General features: G+C 41.9%; 1 protein-coding gene across 5 annotated transcripts in view; it reads left to right on the top strand.

Moving 5' to 3' along the window:
- Nucleotides 1-24,383, top strand: part of clocka (clock circadian regulator a) — a 52,253-nt gene that overhangs the window by 2,260 nt on the left and 25,610 nt on the right. For 4 of the 5 annotated variants that reach the window (XM_080431733.1, XM_080431735.1, XM_080431736.1 and 1 more), the window contains exons 2-5: nt 4,306-4,370; nt 18,104-18,166; nt 20,109-20,336; nt 20,690-20,784. In XM_080431733.1, the coding sequence (XP_080287859.1) occupies nt 20,765-20,784 (20 nt within the window). In that variant the 5' untranslated portion in view covers nt 4,306-4,370; nt 18,104-18,166; nt 20,109-20,336; nt 20,690-20,764. Of the gene's footprint in view, nt 1-4,305; nt 4,371-18,103; nt 18,167-20,108; nt 20,342-20,689; nt 20,785-24,383 lie in introns of all 5 variants that reach the window. The other variant, XM_080431734.1, reaches the window with a different exon arrangement.

Raw genomic sequence — 24,383 nt, forward strand, 5'->3', positions numbered from 1 at the left:
GAGAGCTCAAATGTTTTCAGCTTGGAAGCGTTTTTAGGCGAGCACCATGGCGTGTTCAGCTGGGACAAAACGCCCGGGGGACACGGCCCCGTAGACACGGCCCCGTAGACATTTCCTAAAGCATCACTTCCATCGGGTGTCCAGGTGGTGTAGGGATACATTTCCTGCCCATCACTGTGTAGACTGGGGTTTGATTCCTCCACGTTGCCTCCAGCTTGGCCAGGTGATCCAACAAACACTATTGGCCATGCTCATGGGTGGGAAACCGGTAGGGAAGGGTGTCACTGCTCTAGCACCTGTTGAGTAGGGAGTTGAACGTTCCTCCACACCACCCAGGTACAGTCCTCACTGTCAGGTGAAAAGAAGCAGCTGGCGATGTGTATCGGAGGAGACTTGGTTGTCTTCATCCTCCGCAAGAGCAACATTAGGGGTTGGCAGTGACACGGACTATATGAGGGAATTGGCATAAGGACTTAATGGGGAGAAAAAAAGATGGAATAAAGCATCACTTCCATAGTTGAGTTAGAACTCAACTAACAACTTCCTGACTGCCAGAGGCAGTGTTAAACACTGAATGATGCAGGATTGTCCCTATCATGCCTGTCTTTTAATCAGTGCAGTAGTGTCATCATTACTACTCTTTAATTGGCTGACGTTGTTGTTTGATCTGAATGGGGGGAAAAGTCAGCATGCTGTTAACCACTTAAACCCTACAGTACTTCATTGACCAGGGTCCCCCAGGGGTCTATACTAGGTCGGCTCATTTTCTTTCCCTCTACACCAACTATCATTGCTGAAATGTTCTGGATGGAATGATCGCCCCCCAGAATAGGGATGCCATGTTCACACTCAAGCAGAAGGCTTCCACAACACACAGGACTTGCTATTGTCTCACTTAAGATGTGTAACTAACTAAATTAAATTCATTCGGTGAGCCATAGTGTTTGCTTTCATATTTAAATTGACAGCCAGAATTATTTCAGATTTTTAGCTGTTGCCTGCCAGAGATTTTTCATTGAAAAAAAAGTACTCAGGAGCCGAGATACAGAATTTTTAAGTTTTAAGTTAACAAGGAAGTGGATAGGAGTTTAAATCTTCGATAAATCATATCTCCTTGGTCTTTGGGTCAAAAAGCCAAAAAAAAGAATGCAGATCTGCGTCTTTGGCAGCCAGGCGAGGGATTAAATAGAACGCAGATATGCGTCTTTGGCAGCCAATGTGTTGTTAAAAGCAGTACAGCAGTGTAAGCAAAGGAACTGACTGTGCATTTGCACTGTCTAAATTCCTTCCTGAGAGATTTCCCTGACTTTGGAGGTGTTAAGCGCTGGACTCTTTTCAATTCTCCATTACACACCTCCTTTTTATAGACAAGGTTTGACGGAAGGAAGGCTTTTAGCTCTGGATATTTAAAGGAGCACGTCACCCATTTTCAACCGTATCTTCATATAAGTGGTCCTCAATTAATGCTCATTATAAGATGGCACCATTCATACAATTTCCTTCTACAGTTCTACTTGCTCTGTCTCAGAGGTGGGTCATGGACAGTTAAACCTTCCATCGTCGGTGGAAGCCAGGATTACTATGACTATGCTGAAATAGAAATCCTTGTTCTTGCATAAATTAAATAAAATGTTTGAAACTGTTCAAAATGATCCAACCTGCCTACCAATGATGTCACTGGTTTCTGAACTATCCGATGCCCACCTCTTGAGTGACTAATAGACAAAAATGTTACTCTACCATCACCAATGTTCATTATAACATGGTAGTACCATGTTATAATGAACATTGGTGACGATCAATTATTATGAAGATATGGTTGAAAATGGGTGAAGTGCTCCGTTAGGGTAATTGCTCCACACTGCGCAGTGCTTACAGTACAGTCAGGCTCTCATCCAAATGGGTTTGGACCCCCGCAGGTGCTAGCAAGATAATATCTGGGGTATTACCCATTAACCTTTATGGGTAACCTTCATGGTTAATGGGTAATAAGACGAGATTTTTCTTTCTTTTATTGTTTAATTTCTGAGTGCAACCCTCCTCTTTCAGTTCATTACGACAACGCACCTGAATGGTCAGAGCACGGTGGTAATAGAAACAAGTTTATAGTAGGTAATACTACCTTCCCCTGTCATTGTTAACATTCTGCATATTAACTCTGCCATAGGGGCTAATGAGTAGAGTAGACATCACTTAAGTTTTTAGTGGGACCCCCAGCCATCAGCCACACTTCTCAGCCCTGTTTTCTTGGAAGGAAAGGAGAGCATGAAGGGCTCAGGGGAGGGTCTCTGAGGGGATGACATAAGTGCTGATGTACGACACAGTTTAGGCAGTTATTTATAAAGAGCTTTGTAAACGGGGAACCCTCCTCTCCACATTACTTTTTTTTCACCGCACAAAATGGGCCTGTCATTATACTCCGCTCACGTGGTGGCGAGGTGGCTGAGCCCAACCATTGGCGTGGTTCTTCTGACCGTATGGCACAGCAAGGTCCATGTTTAAAGCGATGGCGGTCTTTACTTCAGCCTCATTTCATCTTTTGACTGTGTTGAGGTGAAAGTACAAGCTTGATGAGTGACTTAACTGAAATTGCTGTCATTCATTTTAGTCCACAGCAGCACAACAGCTGCTCTTTTGACTCAAAGCCGGCCACAAAGACCCTTTGCGTATGCCCGTTGAATGCTGCGGAAACGTGAATGCATCATCCATCCACTCTCCCTTAGGTGTAGAATAGCCTCTCCTCAACGGGTTCCTGTCTGAGTATTAGTACCACCACAAAATGGTTCTCGCATCAGAGAGGGTTATTCACTCCTTTAGAATGATTCACATCATATCAGCATTCAGCTCACACAGGCCTGACGCTTGGCTCTGCTCACCATTTTTCACCTGTTCACACTCACACATCAGCAGTAAACATTTGAATAACTCAGTGATAGCCCTGTTGTTAAAAACAAATTAATTTCAGGAGGACCCCTCCAAAGCTCCTCTTAACCACATGAACCCCAGCGTCCCTATTCCGGTGCAAACATTTGGTGAAAATTTGCTTGTAGAGATTTGGTGTAGAGGGAAAAAAGGAGGGGGCTGAGTAAAGACCCCTGGGGGACCTCGGTCAAAGAAGTATACACGGATTGTGGTTAATACTTCAGCATAATTTGGTTGTGTCATGGTTAAAAGAAAAATAACTTCCAGATTATTTCTGTTCTCCTTAACTGTGTGTGTGCGGCTGTGCGCGTGTGCGTGTGTCAGCTTTACCACATTTGTGTAAACTGATACTTTGGGGTATGGAAAATAGATGTGTTATACTTTCTTTGCTTTGACATTACCACAGATCACAATAAACGGAGAAAAACGTTGTATGGTCACAATAAACTCTAAAATATTATGTTGTCATATCAATTTATTATGGTATTACGGTAGTATATACAGTATTAGCATATGTCCGATTACAATGAAATAAAAATATGAAATCTCCATATCATCTGGATCTAATTTAATTTGGGGAAGTGTTTAATTTGAGTAATTTTTTTTTTGGTTTTCAACCCACCCACTACCACACCCCCCTCCTCGCACACTTCATGTTTACTTTCATGTACTGCCAAGAGCAGATGCTTGTGTTTGCATCTCTCCTCATAGGAATGGGGGTCTTAGCCGAGCCCCATTCCATCTGATGGCCTGGGGCTTAAGTCTGAGTTGTACTTGGTTGCACGCAGGTGTCGTGCAACTAAGTGTAAATCAAGCTTTAGCTGCCGGGTGAGCTTCGAAGAGGTGTGTGCACAGACTGCACGCACTTGTGTGTGTGTGTGTGTGTGTGTGTGTGTGTGTGTGTGTGTGTGTGTGTGTGTTTATGCACGTACATGTTCATGTCTGGTCTCTCATTGCTGTGGGAGTCTCAAGATGACCCAGATGTTTTAGTTGTGATTCATCTCTTAATCTGAACCTCTGGGACTGGCGGGCCAGCTTTTGGTGGATCTGGAACAGAACTCTCAGCACGGCGCAGGGCACCGCCTCAGACTTCTCTTTTCTTCAGAAACACTTCTAACTTCAGGCCCAGCTAGATGATTCCCATACTAAACACTATCTGACATGTGTCTTCAGTAACATGCCAGCTTGCAGTGTAAAGCAGAGATGTTGACTAAAATGGCTGGGGGGAGTGAATATTGTCACTGATGATGGTGAGTGTCTGGTTGCTGTCACCTCGTCGGTAAAATACATGGCCTGTTGCTTTGTGCGTTTGATTTCAGCCGAAAACCACAGTTTCTGAATGGTTTCTCTCTCTCTCTATCTCTCTCTCCCTCTGTTCAACAGATGGAGAAATCAAGAAGAGTTGAATGACTGAAGCGGTTAAGTGGTTATCGCCCATTGGCCAAAAGGTAGGAGGATGAACAAAGAATTTAGGTTTAAGAACAGAATGGTTGCTGATGGATGATGAAGTGGTGTGGTTGATAAGGGCTAGTTCTCTTATTTAGTTCCACATATTTAGAAATGTGGAACCTAATTCACAAGAAGCGGCAGTGGCCTGGATTTGATCAGGCATCTATTCATTTTTGCATTGCAAAATACCCTAGCTTCTCTTAATTTGGAAATTAAATAATAAGATGACTTGAGTCATCAATGGTGGAAGAAGTACTTAGATAAATGTTTTACTTAAGTAAAAGTAGCAATACCACAATGAATAAATACTCTGGTTCCAGTAAAAGTCCTGTATTCAAACCTTTAGTACAAAAAAATGCACAAAACTATTGGCATCAAAATATACTTCAAGCACCAAAAGTCAAAGTACTCATCATGCAGAATGTCCCATTTCACAAGTTTTCAAAATGCATGTGAACTTGGAGATCGGCTATTTTTGATTAGACGAAGAGGGAGATCTATAAATACTTGTGTTATAAAACTGGTACCACTAGTTGTTTGTACTTGCAGTTGTAGTTGCATTGAGTGTTTGTATGTCAAGTTCAATCCTAAAGTTGCACCTTTGGTGAAGTTTGATCAATCGCGCCAATTATATTTTTCTTTATTTGGTATTTTTACATGCCTAGACTTCTAAACAAATCGAGGACATGTTTCTGCCTGGCCTTAAATATGACTTGATACTACCTGTACAATGTTAGTGTTTTCATTCACAATGTCTGTGACTTGATTTTTGTCTCAAACAACATTTTACATTGGCTCATATTCAAACAGATTAATGGGGCTTAGAAGAAGCTATTAAACTAAAAAGTATGTTTCCAGATCGAATAAAATAAAAGATCTAATAAAAACAAACAAACAAAAAACTCGGCCCAAATCTAATCTAACGAACTGTTGATTTTATAATGAGAACTAATGTCTGTCTTACTTGTAATTTCGAGTTATTGTTAAAAAAACATTTGTGCAAAGATTAATGTTGGCTGGCTGCCCATGATTTTATTTCCTCATTTGATTTATCTTCTATTCCTCCCGGGTAGTAACACACTGAATATCCTGAAACAGAACCGGGCCCTCACACACCAGCGTAGAATTTGATTACAGAAATTGTGTGGCAAAAACAGACCCTACAGAGACTTTTGGGACAGAGAAAATCACAGCGCTTTTGGTGAACAAACGGCTGAGCGCATGCATATTTATAGCCCTGTGGAAATGGTAATATAATCTATTTCACAACTTTGACTAATACCAAACAAGGTATTCTGTTATTCATGTTGTATATCAGAAGTAGAGAAAAAGTTTATTTGAATGAAACTGCTACCTCTCCCATCCTGGTAGCATGATTTGCTGTAAGAAGTATCAGCTGATATAAATCCAAGATGTACTAATTAAACCTGCAGATTCTTTATGTTCCTAGCTCTAGGCATATGTGTGGGCTACTAGAACTAACATAACATTCACATACCGTCTCTGTCGGGCAGAAACCTTGTCTCCATATTTCAGCTTTTTATATTTTTGATAAAATAATGCCCTACTACTTCATTGTCGAAAGACTGTCACAGTAAAAAATAGCCGGTCTACAACATCTGCGAGCTTGTACTATTTTCTCTCTATCTCTATATCTATATATATATAATATGAGGTTTTCATCCGACAGCGACTATGCTCAAGGACACGGTCACCTCATACAAGTTTGTGTTGGTGCACATTCAGAAGTGTATGTGCAGTAACATGTCATTAGCCAGGTAACTACTTGCAAATATTAATATTAACATTATTTATACAGCTCCATTAACCACTTGAACTCTAGCATCGCTCAACTGGGGTGTACATTCAGCAAAAATAGCAGATCTACTGTAAAGTGTTGATCAGCGATTTCTGTTGAATATACTGTCTGTATGTACTACTAAAGGGGTTTAAATGATTGCGATGCTGTATTAACAGATTTAGCTGGGGAACCCCCTCAAGGTGGAGGGGGGGGGGGTTCCCTGGACCCCACTGCATTTAATATCTTTGCTGACATGAACTTTTGAGCAACTGTGAGCTTATAGATGTGCTTATTTCGCCCCAGAATAGGGACTCTAGCTTTCATGTAGTTACGGGGGTACTGTTGCTACAGTAAGTTTAAAATACAGCACAGTTGGATGTAAGAGCGAAACGGTGTGAAAAGTTGGATTCCTATCAAAAACAAAGAAGTAGCCTATACATTAGCAATATTACAGATTAGTGATTCAGTCATCAGATATTCAGCGCTGAGAGAGACATGCTCATGAATATTTAAACTGTTTGACCTGTAGGAACTACATGGGATTTCTTCGAGTTGTTTTGTCTTTTTTTTTTATCAACAATTTCACTTATCCTGTACTTTGCAACCTTACTGGCATAGTATGACACTAATTATGATGCCAGATGACCCTGCTACTAGTCCACTTTAATTAAATGCTGTTTATTGCTGATTAGATTAGCCCTTTGAGTGCTCAGTCATGTTTAATGGAAGATACTGAAGTAACTGACGAGGAATCGGAAGTGTTTTGTTTGTCTAAGCTATCTAACTACATTCAATAAAGTGTGACTTTGGACTGACTGGGTGTGGTCTCGATTTGCCTTGAAGCATGCATGTGCCTGTCTGGTGAGATATAATATCACAAAGTCCTATTCCTTCCAGTTTGGACAGGTCACGTACTCGCAAAATAATAATGGACAAAGTAAGGTTCTGGCCACCACTTCTGCTCGAGAGTCCTTAGCTATCTTTCAGTAGTAGTTGAAGTAGTTGTCCCAAGTTTCACTCTTTTCTGTTTCACAATCCACTGCTAATGTGGAAGTCTACTGACTATCGATTCCTGGGGCTGACAGATTTTGTGAGAAAAGAGTTGCAGTTGTAGGACAGATTTTGTGTAAAAAGAAAAAGACCGGAGAGACTGCGCACATTGTAGGCTATTCCTTGGATGTTCTAGCTCAGCTGTTGCCAAGTACTCCATGTCTTTACTCTCTGTGCATGGTCTGCGGTCGCTGTGTGAGTCACTCCTCTTGTGCTGGCGGTCTCTGTTCTGAACTCCAGTGACCCACTTGGCTCTCGTATGAGGGCCCTGGCGCTATTCCCAGTCCTCCAGGAGAGTGGAGCAGCGGCAGGCAGCAACAGCAGCACAAGGGTCCCTGCCTGTCACCGCCGCAGCCGTCTGCCAGTGGAAACCGCCGCTGCCTCAGACATTCCTGTCTGTAGGGCGCAGGGCGAAAACGCAAAACAAAGACCCCTTTTGTGTCGCCGAGGCCTGTGGATGCGTAAGTGTTGGTCGGAAACACGGCTGGCGCCCCAGAGGTTTTGGGGGTTCGGCCGTCATGACGACGCAGGGCAGTGATGATAGTCACACGAGCCCTGGGAGCAGGTTTCCATACACACCCAAAAAACGGGTCAGTTAACGAAGCCGTCATCATGGCACACACACCTTCTACCACGCCCCCCCACAAAAGCCACACTAAGCCAGCCACGTGGAAAATCACACCCTCAATTGCTCTCCAATTGTTATCAAGAGGTGTGGCGCACCATGCTGCCTCAAGGCACAATGTGTGAGTAATGGTTCAGATATGTATTCATGGTCCAATTCATGTTTCTCCCTGGCAATCAGTCTGTTGACTGTTAAATTACATTTATTATCCTCGCTGTACTTCAGGCTTTAGAGTGGAGCGTCACCGCAGGTTTCAAATGAGGTCTTTCCGGAACTGCCGGGTTACTATGGCAACGTTAGACTCATCCCCCCCCAATCTGTCTGGATGCTGCGCACGGGCAGCGGTTGTTGTGTAGGAGTGACACTCAAGATGGGCGCGCTCCTCATTAATGGATGGCTGACAAAACCCCCCTCCACTTATGCTCTCAGGTGTCAACAATGTGACGTGGGTGATGATGACTGCAGCCAGCGTTGCCACGAAACCGCACTGTTACCCAACGATGGGATACCCGATCAAGCATTACAACACCACGCGGTTTGACGATACCCTGTTGAATACATATAAATGTACTTCTGAATCAGTGGCCCCATTTACAAGCAGGCATTAAAGGGATATTTCACTTTCAAACATGTTTGGGGTAATTTTAATATCTACTTTTGTGAGCACCCCGGACAGTTTTTAAGTTGCTTGATTCAATATTTAGATATTTGATATTCATTTGATCAGACACGCCCCCTTCCTATACAAACCCATTGTAACATGGGTAACACTGTTTAGGATGAATCTATCATGATTAAAATGGGTTTGTATAGGAAGCGGCGTCTGATAAAAGGAATATCAAATACTGAATCAAGCAACTTAAAAACTGTCTGGGGTGAAACACAAAAGCCGGAGCAGACATTAAAATGACCCCAAACATGTTTGAAAGTGAAATATCCCTTTAACCAGAGGGAGGGAGACCAGGTTACATTTATACCTGGTATTAAAATTCATCCCCGGTATATTCACCTTCCTCAGTGTCCTTGTGTCCAGAATGAGACTCATCTTTAGAAATCAGATTAGAATTGCATTTCAAACCACCTTTAGATTCGCTAAAAACTGGTTGTTTTTTTGCTGTTCAGACTTGAGAAAATCTATCTGATTCCAATCTGGATTGGCCAAACATCGGATTTGGGTCTGAACATAGATTTACTGTACACTTCATTGCTAATGATGTCAAATACATCGCAGTGGGGTTTGGGGTGGTTTTGGGTGTAGTGGCGAGGGGAGGATTGAGAGCATTTACAAAATATAATTCAAAACATCTCTTATTGGTGGTCTAGGACTCTCTGGGATCAGCATCGGACCCGAGAATCTGTCTCAGATCTGCTATTTCAGAAACATTTTTAAAACTTTGTCTCCTATATTGGCATGCCCAAAATAGGGAAGCCATATTTAAAGTGGTAAACAATTGGGACATGTCGGCTACATAGTTGCTGATACCGTCAAAAAAGCCAAATAATGACTATGGCTCTATTCTGTAACCAGGTTGTTCTCTAATCTCTACCAGTGAATATGAACAACTGAATTTCTGTACTCTGGATTTCTATCATAATTTAGTCCTGATACTCAATCTGGAATGGTAGCAGTGGACCGAATTGCTGCGTTTTTTGACTGTACACAGTACATCCTTGCATGCATTACCTGTTTGTGGGTTGAAAGAGGCTATGTAATGTATATCCATGTAGTTCATGGTGATATGTCACACATCACATGGTGACTCCAGAGCTACATGTGGTCTCTTACATGTGGCCTGAACTGGTTAACTCTGCCTTCGTCCTGCTCCCTCGTCCCATTCTCATCTTGAACAGGAGAAGCTCTCTCCAGTCTGTCTGTCTGTCTGTCTATCTAGTATTCAGTTGCTCTCCTATTTTGCCTTAAAAAGGAGACAGAAAAACTACGATCAGTAACTTATCGACACAGTACTTATCAAATCAACATTTGAAAAGTACGACAGAATCTCTTGGCAGATGAGTAAGGCTGGGAACGAGGCTACTCTGAGGAGGGCCAGCAACACAGTGAGACAGAGCCCTTTCCTTAAAAGCCAAACAGTTTGATCAGCCAATTCAGCGCGGCTGTCTTCAGCCCATCAGTCAGCGCACAGGTGCGCAAACCGATTGAGAATGAAATTAGGGACATACCGTCCATCGATGACGGGGCCTAGGCAGTGGTGCTTCAGAGGTGCTGAACTCTGTCATCACCATGCTTGCTGGCCCTATAAACTCTCACCTGATTGGGGGTGTTGAGGCGAGACTCCACTATCACGATATGATACACAATATTGGACTCATGATGTTGATACAATATAAACTTTTCTTCCAATTATCATCAACATTGGCCATAATTTTCAGTTTAAAAGTGCCTTATTTATAAAGCACTTTTAAAAACCAAAGTGCAAATTATACAAGCTTAAGGGACATAACCTCACACAGTCATATTGTTGTCACCTGGACTTTACTAACCAAGCCTAGTTATTAACAACAGCTCGAACAAAATATCTCTAATACTAGTAAGGGGTCGCTAGTAAAAGAAATCTTTGGCTTTGATGATATCTTAGAATAGATGTATTGTAGGGCTATTAGAATAGATGTATTGTAGGGCTATTTGACAGTGCAGAAACATTATTGCCTTGATGCATGTAACATTAACAAGCGTCACAGACACACACACCTCCCCTCTGCAGTGCTCTGAACTAAAAGTGAGTATGATCCTTTCTCTTCCAAAGCCCTTGTGTACAGTATGTATGTATGTATTACAGTACTTTTGAAAAAGAAATATAAGTGAGAAAAACGGAATGGTGTTTTTCCAGTGCGGGAGGCCAGGGCCCGAGGGCCCTTTGAGGCCCTGGCCGGCGAGGCGAAACACGTGCTTCGCCTCTCTCACTCACTTGCTCACTCACTCACTCACTCACTCACTCAATAAATATAAACATTTATAATTATCATAAACCATTCAAATAATTATATATGTATAAATAATTGTTTGAATTATTTATAATGATGAGTAATGAAATTCAGTCATACATATATTTCAAAAGAAAAAAAAATATTGAAGTGGAATAGGAAATCAGCAGTGTTTGTAAGTGTCTTAACCACTTATGGTTGCGAAAATAGCCGATCTTGAGCTTATAGATGGCAGTTTTTTGCTTGTTTTTTTGTTTTTTTTACCTGAGTAGATACAGAATCAAGATTATATCAACTGAACGGAGGACTGCCTGTAGTGTAACTTGAGAATCTGTACACTGGTGCACTGGATATTGCACTGAAATTCTCAGAAGTTACAGGATATTGCATTGGTGTAGATTCCGTCTAGAACAGCGTCTTTACATTGCCGCAAGGGGAGACACCCTCTTGTCTAAATACTGGAGTCAATGGATGCTGGCTCTGTGATGTGTGTGTGTGTGTGTGTGTGTGTGTGTGTGTGTGTGTGGGGGGGGGGGCGGTCAGCGGTGGAGGAATTCAGCCAGGCTATTTTTGCCCTGCACGGTGAGGCCGGTTGCTATGGCACTGCCCGCTGTTGGCACAGCCGCTGTGGCGCCTGGGTGCGTGTGTACTGTGTAGGAGGAGTGCGTGATGCTCCGCACTGCCACATGGTGACTCATATCCTCAGAGCTCCACTGCCCTACATATGAGCACACACACACACATACACACACACACACACACACACACACACACGCACCGTATCAGCAGGCTGCGTGTAAGTGAGAGAGAAATGAGAGGAAAGTGTCAATCTGGCCTTTCATATACGACGAGGCAAGTATGTAGGCATGTATTCTAGCCCATTTAGACCCGAGGCTGATTCTAAAAACGCCCTCTAAATCCTAACAGTTTTCTGGAAAATGTCATATTTCTATTCAAAAAATAGAATAAAAATGTGTGTTGCTATATTGTCAGGCAGAAACCCCTTATCTCCATATTTTAACTTTTGAATGTTTTTTTCCCGTAAATTAATGCCCTACTTCATCAAGAGTGTCGTACAAAAGAAGTGAAAATAGCTCATCTACAAGCTCTTGTGAGCTTGTAGATCGGCTATTTTCCCTATTACATTTTTGTTAAAAATCTAATAATGACATGTGAGGTTTCTGCCCAACAGCAATCATATATAGCAACATCTAAAATGGCACAGATGCTGTCCCGGATTGTATAGGTTTAACAGGTCTAAATGGGCTAGAGCAGTGATTCTCAACCTTGTTCATGTCAAAGGACCCCCAATTTATTATGCTTTAGGCCACGGACGGATGCCAATTTGGTACGATTCTTTTAATCTTATCTCTGGGACCCCAACTGTAAAATCCCCAGTGTTCATTTTTACTCTGACCCTTACGGGTCCATTTGGTTCCATTTGTACACTCTTAAGAATTTGGTCCCCGGACCTGACGTTGAGAAGCTGTGTTCTGGAATGGAAAAACACGCGTGATTCTGACTGTGGGCAATATCTGCCAGCCGGCCAGCTGGCTGAGAGTCTTACGTTTGTTTTTAATCGCTCACCGATCAGTCCATGCGTCTCTCCTTTTCCCTCATCCTCTCCCACCTTTCCTCCAGACAGCAGCACAGCTGTGTGCGTTTACATACCATGCGATCGCACTGAGCAAATATTTGATTGTAGTTTGATTGCCCCTCACACCCGCTCCTGTATAGTTGTTTTGTTTAGTGCTGCGACTATCGATTATTTTCATAGCCATTATTCTTGTTGATTACTTTTCCGATTAATCTAATTATTGAGAAAGGTAAAAAAAAACTAAAAAACACTCTCTCTCATAATTCTCTTAATTAAATTGTCAATTATAAATTATTCCATTATTCTTGTTGATTACTTTTCCGATTAATCTAATTATTGAGAAAGGTAAAAAGAAAAAAAAAACACTCTCTCTCATAATTCTATTAATTAAATTGTCAATTATAGATTATTTTCTATAATTGATTAAATCGATTTAAGTTTGATTAACTGTTGCACCCCTAGTTGTGTTTATACTTGGTGGAATAGTTTGGCCTGTTGAGCATTTGAGTTGAGACGGAACTCAGAGTTATTGGTAAGAGAGGGGAGTGGGGAGGGTGTGTGTGTGTGTGTGTGTGTGTGGGAGGGAGGGAGGGAGGGAGGGGGCTGGGGGTCTGCCTGCGGAGCTGTGACTGAGTTGGGAACAGGAGGAGGAGAGGAAAGTAGGTCATTGGGTCAACGGGTCATTGAAGCACACATGACATCACAAGTTATACAACCCCCGGACCTCCCCTCGTCCCACTGCGCCCCCAGTGGTCGCTGCTCGCCATTGCTACACTCTGTGCCTCAGCCTGTGTTTGCCTTCTGCCTCTCGCAGCGAAGGAATTTTCCTTCACGCTGGATCCCTCCCTCTCTCCCCCTGACTGTCGACTCTGTTTCTGTGAATCACGCTTGTCTTTGGACTTTTATACGCTCAAGTGGTTCCTTTTTCTAGCATTTTTCACCCCCTGTTCTTCTCATCCCTGGAAAGCACTGCAGTTTGTTTTCAGGCAGCAACAAGGCTGATACCGTTTGCTCTGTTCGATAGCCACTGCCGGCCATCAGTCAGTGAATGACTTTGTTATGACATTTAGACAGCAAGCTTAACTCACACTAGAGCTCTGCACCGTAACGACGGCAGTTTGTTGACAGTAAGCTCCTTTTAATGTCGCCCCAAACAAAGATGGGATTCTGTGTGACTTGTGTTGGTGACGTCTGACAAATCATGTGCAGTGAGAGGTGAAATAAGCCACGATACAGCCCCCCACCTTTCAGAGAGACAGTAAGCCCCTTTCACCTTTAGTAACACAGTGTCACTCTCACAGCACTATAAGTTAATTCATAATGAACTTTCCACACATTACGCAATGTACAGTAATGGGAATTGATTTGCTCCTTATCCTTGAGGATTGTTTATCTCTATTGTTTAGCTCTATTTTTGTGTGTAGAAACGTCTCTCAGTATGGAAATATAAGATTTCTGGTTTGTTTGTATTTTGAATGGAAGACCACAGGTTCAGGGTGTAGGTTTTGAAAGTCTGTTCACTAAGGCTCTGCTCAATCCAGATAATTCAAGGCCAGGATCTTTGTCTAAATGTTCAAGGCAGTTACTCGTCTAATTTTGTTACTTCTCTTCCGCTGTCACTATTATGCCGACCAAATTACCATTTGGCCATTACCCTAATCACTCATTACTCCAAGCGGTGGTCGGGCGTGACTTCTTGGGATCCGACAAAGCGATGCTCCTCCCATGCCAACCTCTTTGGCACAACAGTGTGGCCTGTGAAAACCTGTTACCAACACATTGCCCAATTGTCTCAGAGGCAGAATTTTCAAGATGAACCTTGTTGGCTTACAATGATGGAAGAAGTACTAGTTTTTTTAAGTAAAGTAAAAGTAGCAGTACCTCAATGCTCTTGTTACAAGTAATAGTCCTGTATTCAGAGTTTTACTTGCGTAAAAGTACAAAAATATTGTCATCAAAATATACTAACAATCAAGCTCACAAAGCATCACATCACGACGTGTTGTGAGCTTGCAGATATTTTCAAACAGACGAAGGATAACATAGGGCTTAACTTAAATGTATGTTTTGTGATCTAATTCTACTAAGTAATTTGTAAGTAACTAAAGTTTTCAAATAATTGAAGTGCAGTAAAAAGTACAACATTTGCCTCTGAGGAGTTGAAGTATAAAGTATTGAAAAATGGACACACTCAAGTAAAGTAAAAGTACCTCAAAATTGTACTTAATTACAGTACTTGAGTAAATGCACTTAGTTTCCACCTGTTACTCGATATGTTCATGTTTCGAAACTGGGGAGTTGATGGATTCTCCCACAGTAACTAGAATAGGGTGGGGGGAGTAACTGAAACAGTGATAGCTTTAACAACATGATCCTGTTTTTGCAGAATGCTTGCCTATTATGCCATTCCCAGAATAGGGACGATAGGTCCCTATTCTGGGAATGGCATAATAGGCAAGCATTCCGCAAAAACAGGAGAAATCCGGTAAAGATAGCTGATCTGCAAGGTCACAACGTGTCACGTTGTGAGCTTTGGATCTGCATTTTTTGTTGAATTGATTTGGTGTAGAGGGAAAAAAGGAGTGGACCGAGTACAGACCCCTGGGGGGGGACCCCAGTCAACAAATAGGGTTGAAGTGGTTATTGGTCCCATGGTCTTCAAGTTCCGAGTCTGGCCTAGAGTCAGGGCTAATGTCATGTTACACAGGCGGGTCTAATGTCAGGTGCAGTGGTGGAAAGTAACAAAGTACATTTACTTAAGTACTGTACTTAAGTACAATTTTAAGGTATTTGTACTTTACTTGAGTATTTCAAATTTCCAATACTTTTACTTCTACTCCACTACATCTCACAGGCAAACATTGTACTTTTACTCCACTACAATTATTTGAAAACTTTAGTTACAAGTTACTTTTCAGATATCAATTATTACATTATAAAACATTATAAAACATACATAACCACTTTAGCCCTATTTTATGCCTAGGCTATTTGAAAATAGCGACGCGTTGTAGATCTGCTATTTTCAAACATTTTAGTACTTTTACTTTTGGTACTTTAAGTACATTTTGATACCAATACTTTTGTACTTTTACTCAAGTACATTTTGAATTCCGGACTTTTACTTGTAACAGAGTACTTCTACATTGCAGTATTGATACTTTTACTTGAGTAAAACATTTGAGTACTTTTTCCACCACTGGTCAGGTGACACACATAGATATAGAAACCTAGATACCTCATTGGCCTCTGCAGTTCATTGGAGCGACCTGTATCGCGGGCGCCATTTTGGAGAAGGCAAGCTTCCTGACTACTGGCCAATCACAGCGCGTCCGGGACTTGTCAGAATCTAGTTGTATGAAAATATATCCTGTTATATTTTTATACAACTAGATTCTGCCAAGTCCCGGAAAAGACGCGCTGTGATTGGCCAGTAGTCAGGAAGCTTGCCTTCTCCAAAATGGCGCCCGAGATACAGACGCCTCAGAGCCGGAGGGGGGCGTCTACCTTTATATGTCTATGGTGACACAGGCCTAATGCCTGAAGCTTGATGTCCAGATGTTTATGTCAGAAGCTTACATTCTACATAAGCTCTTTAGTTTGCATCAATTGTTGAGGAACTGTGACATCAAAGGGATTTTTACTCTTGTGTTCTTGACTGTATATGGGATGTAACAAATACAATCTTGAATTGATGGTTTCGTGTATCCAGAGGGTGGCATATCTTTAAAATAGAATGTGATTCAGGCAGGGCTACCAATATTTTCAATATTTTAAGATATTATTGTCAGACAAATGTCAACACATGTCCAACCACTAAGCCATTTCAGATAATACTAACAACCACATTTGACTTCCGGAAGCAAAAGCCATTTGTTTGGAATCGGTGACCGGCTCAGTTTTAGGCTTTATTTGAATATGGGCTCAATTTTTGTATTTGGATACAAAGCTTTGTTCTGAACCAAGTGTGTTTCTCTGACCTGCTAATTAAAGCATACAAGTAAAGTTGTAGTACATCACGCTATTCCGCTATTATTAACAAATGTTCTCAAATAGCAGATCTACAAGCTTGTGACATGTTGTGAGCTGGTATATCATTTATCTTTGCTATTTGTCATGAAAAGGTATAAAGACCTTATAGGGCTTAAGTTTATAGTCGTATGATGAAGTATATAGGGCTTAAGTATACAGTATAGTTGTATGGTCTTAAGTATAAGGTTTAAGTGGTTCTAGCACTCACTTTAGCGATATCAAATGGCGACATCCTGGTAATGAACTGGCCATTGAGGCCTGCTGTGTTGCATGTTGTCTTCTCCCCCATCTCCGCTATCTTCTCTTTCCGTCTTACTCCACTGCACTGTTTACTGAAGCAGAAATGTGTGAATAATACGCTTGAAAACGACATTGGGCAAGGCCTTTAATGTTTTGCCCATGCTGGATGTCACCGAGTGCCATAAGGTCCTATGTTAACCCATTAAAACCGGGACCACTTTAACCATTCTCTTATACTTTGGCTATTCAAAAATAGCAGATCTACAAGCTCATAGCGCGGCGCCGGCACATGAGCTTGTAGATCTGCTATTTTTTTTTAATCGTGAAAATGTTTGCAAATCTTTTAATATATATATATATATATATGTATTTTCAAGCGATCATTTTTAACTAAAATGATCGCTTCTGGGGGTCCCTGGAACGGCATATTTTGAGATGGGGGTCTGCGCTAAATACATATCATTTTGGGGGTCCTTGACATGAAAAGGTTTGAAAACCACTGATTATAGCAACATACGTTTTTTTCAAAAAACTGTTAGGATTTAGAAGACATTTGTAGAATTCCCAGAAGCAACATTCTTTGTTAAAAAAACATACATTCAAAGATTTTCACACATTTTCACGATTAAAAAAAATAAATAGCAGATCTACAAGCTCGTAGCGCGGCGCTCGGTGCCGCGCTACGAGCTTGTAGAGCTGCTATTTTTGAATAGCCAAAGAAATCTTAAAATGACACAGATGCGTTCCCCGTCTTAATGGGTTATTGCCTTGAGTGAGTCAAGGTTATGTTATCATCAGATGTTAATTAAAGCCCGTAACTGACTGTTCTGACATGGCCATGGGCAGAAACCATGTATCTCCATATTTCAACTTTACGTCGTCGTACTAGAGCAGTGGTTCTCAAACCTTTTCATATCAAGGAGACCTACATTGACACATAGTAACCCAAATGTGGTTACCGTATTTTCCGCACTATAAGGCGCACCGTCAGTGCGCCTTATAGTGCGGATGCGCCTTATAATCCGATGCGCCTTATATATGTATCAATATTGGTTCCCTTGGTTTCAGCACTATAAGCCGCACCGTCAGTGCGCCTTATAGTGCGGATGCGCCTTATAATGCGGTGCGCCCTATATATGAAAATAATACATTTATTGAAGGTGCGCCTTATACTCAGATGCGCCTTATAGTGTGGAAAATACGGGTAAGTGTGCCTGTGGGTTTCATAAATACTGAACCAATTAAAAATATTAACACGAGTGTGTGACTAAATGATAACTACTTTGGATCCATTGGAACACAGATATTTTTTTTCCATTTCCCCGTTTTCTACATACAAGGCCCGACAGCGACGATAAAGTGTTCCCGTCTCTTCAGAATGTTTAAGCAGTTGTGGTGATTAAGGCTAGACGGCTAACATTTTTGTCCTTTTGTTCTCTACTAGATTCAAGAGGAAAGCAAGACTGCAGTGTAATGACATTGAGGCTTCACATCAGTTATGTGACTGGTAAGTGATTTTTTTTTATCATCATCCGTCCGCCTACATTCAATCTAGGAAGTCTGTATATGATTAGCCTCGTTCTGGCCGAGGGCTCCACCTTTTGTGAGGTTACTCAAGGGTCAGGGATTGGCCCACTTAACCATGAGGGTAGCTGTCCCACCTTTCACTGGTGTCTTTAAACATTAGTTCAGTGAGCTCATCCAGGTGTGAAATTAGGACCACATGTCGCTCACATCACTGTTAAATCGAGTTTGAAGTACAGTACGTCTATTTTGGTATCACTGAAAACTATTGGTGAGGAAACGGTGTCAAGCTCAAATCAGCGATTCCAAAACGTTTTTGCTCAAGACCAAGGGGCAAACCCTCTGTGCTGGAATTGAAGCTCTCTTCCGGGTTCTCTTACATCTTGCTTGTCCCATTAATCTTTTAATTAATAATAAAGCGGGGTATGTTTTGAGGGTTTCTGTTAAGTTAATACTTTTTCCTGTGAACTATGACCAGTGTAAAATGTGGTGCACTGTGAGGTATTCGGGAACTATTATACTGAAAGGGAGACCGGAAGGGGAGGGTCCTCACTTGTTGTCTGTGTGTGGAATGTACAGGTCGCAGCGGCGAGAGAGCCGGCAATAAACATGTGTTGAACCGACAAAGTTGTCTTATTCAGTAACATTTGCCTCTCTACTGGTACAACAGAGTAAAGGAAATAGTGCTGAAAACAGGAGGAAAGATCTCCAAAGTTGATCCAGCCGTCTTTTACTGGCTAGATAAGGACTGTGCGGTGTCTGGGATTCTAGCCTGCCATGTGGATGACTTCATATGGGGAGGCACACAAAGTTTCTCCACCACAGTGATACCACAGCTCAGATCTGAATTCCAAATTGGACGTGAGGAACATGAAAACTTCTGTTATGTGGGAATAGACTTTGTCACTGTGAACAGAAAAGTACAAATACACCAGGAAAAAGTATTAACTTAACAGTTTCTACTGGTTCTACCGAGTGAAGACCTGTCCTCGCAGTCGTTTCCGGTAGCATTTCGGGACCGAAAGTTCAAAGATGTTGGATTTCAATAACTGAAAAAGTGGCTTCAAAACGCTCTGTAGAAACCAATGTCTTCGCTTTGTCCATTATTTTTTACAGTCTATGCTCGAGACCCAAAAGAGAAATTTGATGTCTCCCCGGGACCCAAACTAGTGAAAATAGCCAATCGATCGGCTATTTCACTAATTCTTAAAGGGACTACACCATGAATTTTTACTTTTCCTTATTTTTTGTGTGTTTTTGGTCTCCCCTACCTCTCTTCTATCTTCAAAAATACCCCAGTTTGAACACTCAGGCTTTCACAGCAAATCTGGGGTTTTCTGTAAATTGGTCTCAAAACAGGCCAAACTGATTTGGTCCCTGACGTGACGTGACGTCACGTCAGGGAACTATTCCTCCCGTTTCTCAGTTCCAACCCAAAAATTTAAATTAAAAAATCTTTTTTATTTTATTTTTTTCTTATTTTTATTTTTTTTACTTTTTCCACACAGAACCAGGAGATAACATGCATACAAACTGGCTCAATAGCGCCCTGTGCCAAACAGGACAATATGGTATTGCAGGTGAAAGTGCTTTATAAGCCAGAGAGAAGTTAGTTGGAATGAGTATATCTGAGGCTTGATTTAGGCTCAAACCTTTTGAAAAACGTTTGAGGGACATAAACAATATGATATTAAATATTATTATTATTTTTTAAATAGGTGTAGACCCTTTAAATGTTTTTATTTTATTAATGAAAATATATGAAATTCTCTTGAAAAATGTGATTTAATTTCTGAGAATGTTAGATTTTTTTATTTACTTTTTGAAAATCTGTTGAAATAATAATATCTAGTTAATAATAAAAAAAACACTGAGCTAAATGATGAATGAATGCAAAATAACCCCCCCCCTTCCGTTCATATCAGCCTCTCACATGTAGCTGTCATGTGGCACGTCCACGTCCGAAGCAGACGGAGAAGTCAGCTCATCAAAGGCCCCCTGGTGACCCTCAGCCTTCTGTCCCGGGACTCTCTCCGCGACTCGCCCCCGCGGCTCCCACCTCCCTGCCGTCGCCACAGCGTCTCCTCTCGGAGCCTGCCTTCATCATCCCGCACAACCTTCATCATCCTCTCAAAGGACTGGCCGCGCTGGAGGTGAGGTGAGGCTATTGGGCTCTGCGTCATTCTCAGAGATTTGTCCAATTATTTCACAGCCTCAGTTGTTTTTATTCTGGCGTCCCTATTTTGGGCCCGTCATAATAATTGGTGAACATTTGTAAAAACATAAATAGCAGTTCTTCAAACTCTGGTTGTGAGCTTGTAGATCTGCCATTTCTTTTTGGCGAAGAGATTTGGTGTAGAGGGGAAAAAAAGGGGGCCTAGTATAGACCCCTGGGGGAGCATGGTCAACAAGGTATAATATGGTTTAAGCGGTTAATTACAAAACCACGGTGAGCTGTGTCCGTATACCCATCTTATTTTATTCTTTTATCATTCTTTCCTCAAAGGTTAATTCACAAATGTCTACCTCACGATTAAAATCCCCCTCACCACCACTGCGACCCTGAAGAACAGGATACAAAATGACCTCTAGCATTGACCGGTGAGTCACTCAACCCTTTTTCTTTTCTTTTTTTGGCTTTCCCCATTCACCGCCACCTCATTGCAAATCACTCAGGTTCACGGGTAAATTCAAGCTTGTCGCGATTAAACTTGGGTGTCTCGGCTCTGAACGCAAGCTATTTTAAGCCATCGGTACTCAGTAGCCATAGTAACAAGAGAAGTTGTCTTGTCTTTCATCACCATTATGCTTATGTAGGCACACCTATGTAGGCAGCATCGGTGGTTGGTGATGTCTCATTTAATGGGCCGGCAGTGGCTGAGGAGGTAGAGCAGCCGCTTGGGAATCTGAAAGTTCTGTGTTCTAAACCCCGGTCCAATCCCTGTGTTAATGTCCAAGTGTCACTTAACCCCTAACTGTTCCCTGTGAGCAGATTGGTGCCTTGCAAAGCCATCGAGGCTTTTTTGTGTTATCCTCTTTTAGCATTGCTTGCGTAATTGTACTTGCTGTACTGTTTGTAAATAGTTAATAAAGTAATCAATAAATCAATCAATCAATCAATCAATCAATCAATCAATCAATCAATCAAAAAGCCACCCCCATTGGAGTGTGAATTTGTGTGTGAATGGGTGAATGTAATGCAATGCACATTGTTAAAGTGCTTTGGATAAAGGCGCTCGTCTATATAAAGGCACCATTTACCATTTTAACAGTCAAGTAAAATTGGGGGGCAGTTTTTTCTGTCTCTAACCAGCCTGGAATCTCCCAACCTAATCCCCGGATTACCATGCAGCACCGAACACCTCCATTTTGAGCGTGCAGTGTTTTTGCTCTTTGCACAACGAGTGCCCTTCTCCCGTGACTGAGGGGGCCCAGGGGGCTCGAGGCCAGGGTGGCCCCACTGTCAGCTTCCCCTGTCCTTCCTGCTGCTGGCATCAGAGCAGCACTAAAGCAAGCAGCTGGCAGAGAAAAAGGACCGTGACCTAATGTTCTGGGAGTTCTCTTGGCTCAGTGAAAGGGGAAGGTGTTGATTTAATGGCCTCGTCAAAAATATACGGAGACAAAGGGCAGCAATGGGCCCCTGAAATCTTAAAATGTGCCCAAAAAAAAATAATTTTTTTTTTTTACATTTACTTGGTAATGTTGTTGATGCTAAACTCCTGTTAAAAATAAAAGGGAAGGTTATGACTTTGTAATAAGCTCCCACAATTTTATGAAAATGACCCTGGTTTTGAGACTAAGAGGGCAAGATTCAGTAGTACTACAAAGTTTCCTCAAGTGGAAGGCCTTAAAATACTTTGTCCATTTCATGGGTGCTGTTTAAAATGTAAAAGGTACTTTCCATTACTACACCTGCCGAGATGCGTGATTCATACCCGCATTTCGTGCGCTTGTGTTTGTTTTCTATCCGTGTGTGCGAGCGTGAGCTCCGCTGGTCATGTGAAGGAAACAAATGCCACACCCGTGACATTGAATGCCACGCGAACGTGATGCCTTGTAGAGCCAGAGGAGGGCTTCATTAACATTGGCTTAGGTAGACAAACACCAAGCTCAGGTTCAACATGAGGTTGGCTGCAGCCCATGGTAACTTCGGCGCTCTAAAGCCTCACTTATATTTAGTTGCGAGCGGGGGTTCTCCCACCGAAAATAGCCGATCTACAAGCTTGTAGATCAGCTATCATTTTCATTGCACGATACCCGCGCGCAATGAAAGTATAAATCAAGTCTATTGCAAACCCACTAAGGGTGTAGCCACCAGCCATGAGTGATTCCTTCAAAACAGGAAGGCTTGCAGTCCACACACACACCCATTCATCCTCCTGTGGAGGGCAAATATCATTAGTGTTAATGATTAGCTTGTAGTATAGTCGTGTGTGTGTGTGTGTCTGTATGTATAGTGTGTATGTTTGACTGGTGTGTGTGTGTGTGTGTGTGTGTGTGTGCTGTTTGAACAGTGAAACTTCCCTGTTTTGAGCTGTTCGTAATAATGCATCATTCAGAGGGGTCTGAGTGTGTGTCATTGTTCAAAGAAGCAGGCCTCGGGGACACCAGTCCAAATTGCGCTCTGGATGGAACAAAATGAGTCACGAGACACTGCAGTGTTTCTTACAGGTTGAGACTTTGCTTTTGGGTGTTGGGGGCAGGGATCACAGCTGACATTATCTGGAGCGCATAATATTGAGCATCTATTTTTGTTTGTAAACATTTTCATTTAGACGTACAAAGATATTTAGGTAAATTTAGAGTTGCCCAATTTAGTCATCATGGTGATTCCCGAATTCCCCTGACATTTCTGTGTAGCCTTCTCACTGCATCCCCTACTCGCTCACCTTCCAGTGAGGAGCCCTCACCAGGAGGATGTAGCACCTTCGTCCTACTCCTCCGGTTCAGCACGGTTCAGCTCGGCCAAGCCGGAGGCACCGTGGTGGATTCTAACGCCTATAGTCTCGTAGGTGTTGGACAGGAACTTGCACCACCTGAGCACCTTGAGGTTCTGATAACCACTCCCAATTCAACAATGTTTTTGTAATGAACCGAACAATAACTGCTTGCAAGTTCAAGCTAAGAAAGCTTAGAAATCAATATTACATTTCATGATTTCATCAAAACGTTGCTGCGTTCCAGTCTTTGAATCAATAGTCTATGTTATTATAATCAACAGTTGTCTGACAACAGCCACCAGCCTTGACTCCAGTAGATCCAGTCAAGACATTGACTAAATAAAGCTCAAGCTCTCAGCAGTGATATTGTGCAAGCGTCTTAATTTCTTATATGTGAAACTAATTGCTGACAGATGTACCACATAATCCAATAAGTGAACACAAACTGTGCTGTAGAGTTGTGGTAAAGCAGTGTCTACAAAAAGTAGTTCCAGACTGCAGACACTGTTGCGACTCGTCTGCTCCCAAGCCGCTCGTCTCACCGTGATCCTAATCATAACACTGCCTGTTTACATTGTTTTTTCATCTAATCTGTGTGTGGAGTCCTTGTTCAGTGATACGATTCCATAGAATAATTTGACCTTTACTACTTCCCGAGTTATAATGATCAATATATGTATTCATGACGATCAATGGGTCTCTTGGATTTAGCCTCCCTTTTACTATAATAATCACATAGCTGTAAATAACTAAAAGTCGTGCCTACCCAACCCATATGTTTTACATAGAATATAAAAACTATTAATGTCACATATAAAAACTATTAATGTCACATATTTTGGTTATCTTGATTTCCGAGTTCCATTGTCTGAATCGGCAATGCTGGCATAAAGTCAGGTGCATATACCGGCCATCTTAGTACTGCAGTTTAGCCTCTCTTTGAGTTGGAAATGTTTGACCACCCCAAACTTTTAATGAAAGATTGACCCCCTCTTTCAGATTGGCTAACCATCTGAAAGACTTCCCTGTCAATGCAGCCAAGCAATGACTGTATTGGTGTTTCAATGAAAGTTAATTATACTCTTCCAGTTGGCGTTGGGTTACACCAATATATAAGAGGTCTCAACTGTGCTGACAAATAATAATCCCTTAAAGACGGAAGGGGCATGACCCCACTCTTCTGCGGCAACTGTAGGGTCGATAATTTCACCCTTGGTATCTCTTTATCCCACATGAAATATGTTTATTCCATTCTCTGAA

The sequence above is a fragment of the Gymnoscopelus braueri genome (genome assembly GCF_963280865.1).
Source record: "Gymnoscopelus braueri genome assembly, chromosome: 6".
In the NCBI taxonomy this organism is placed as follows: domain Eukaryota; kingdom Metazoa; phylum Chordata; class Actinopteri; order Myctophiformes; family Myctophidae; genus Gymnoscopelus; species Gymnoscopelus braueri.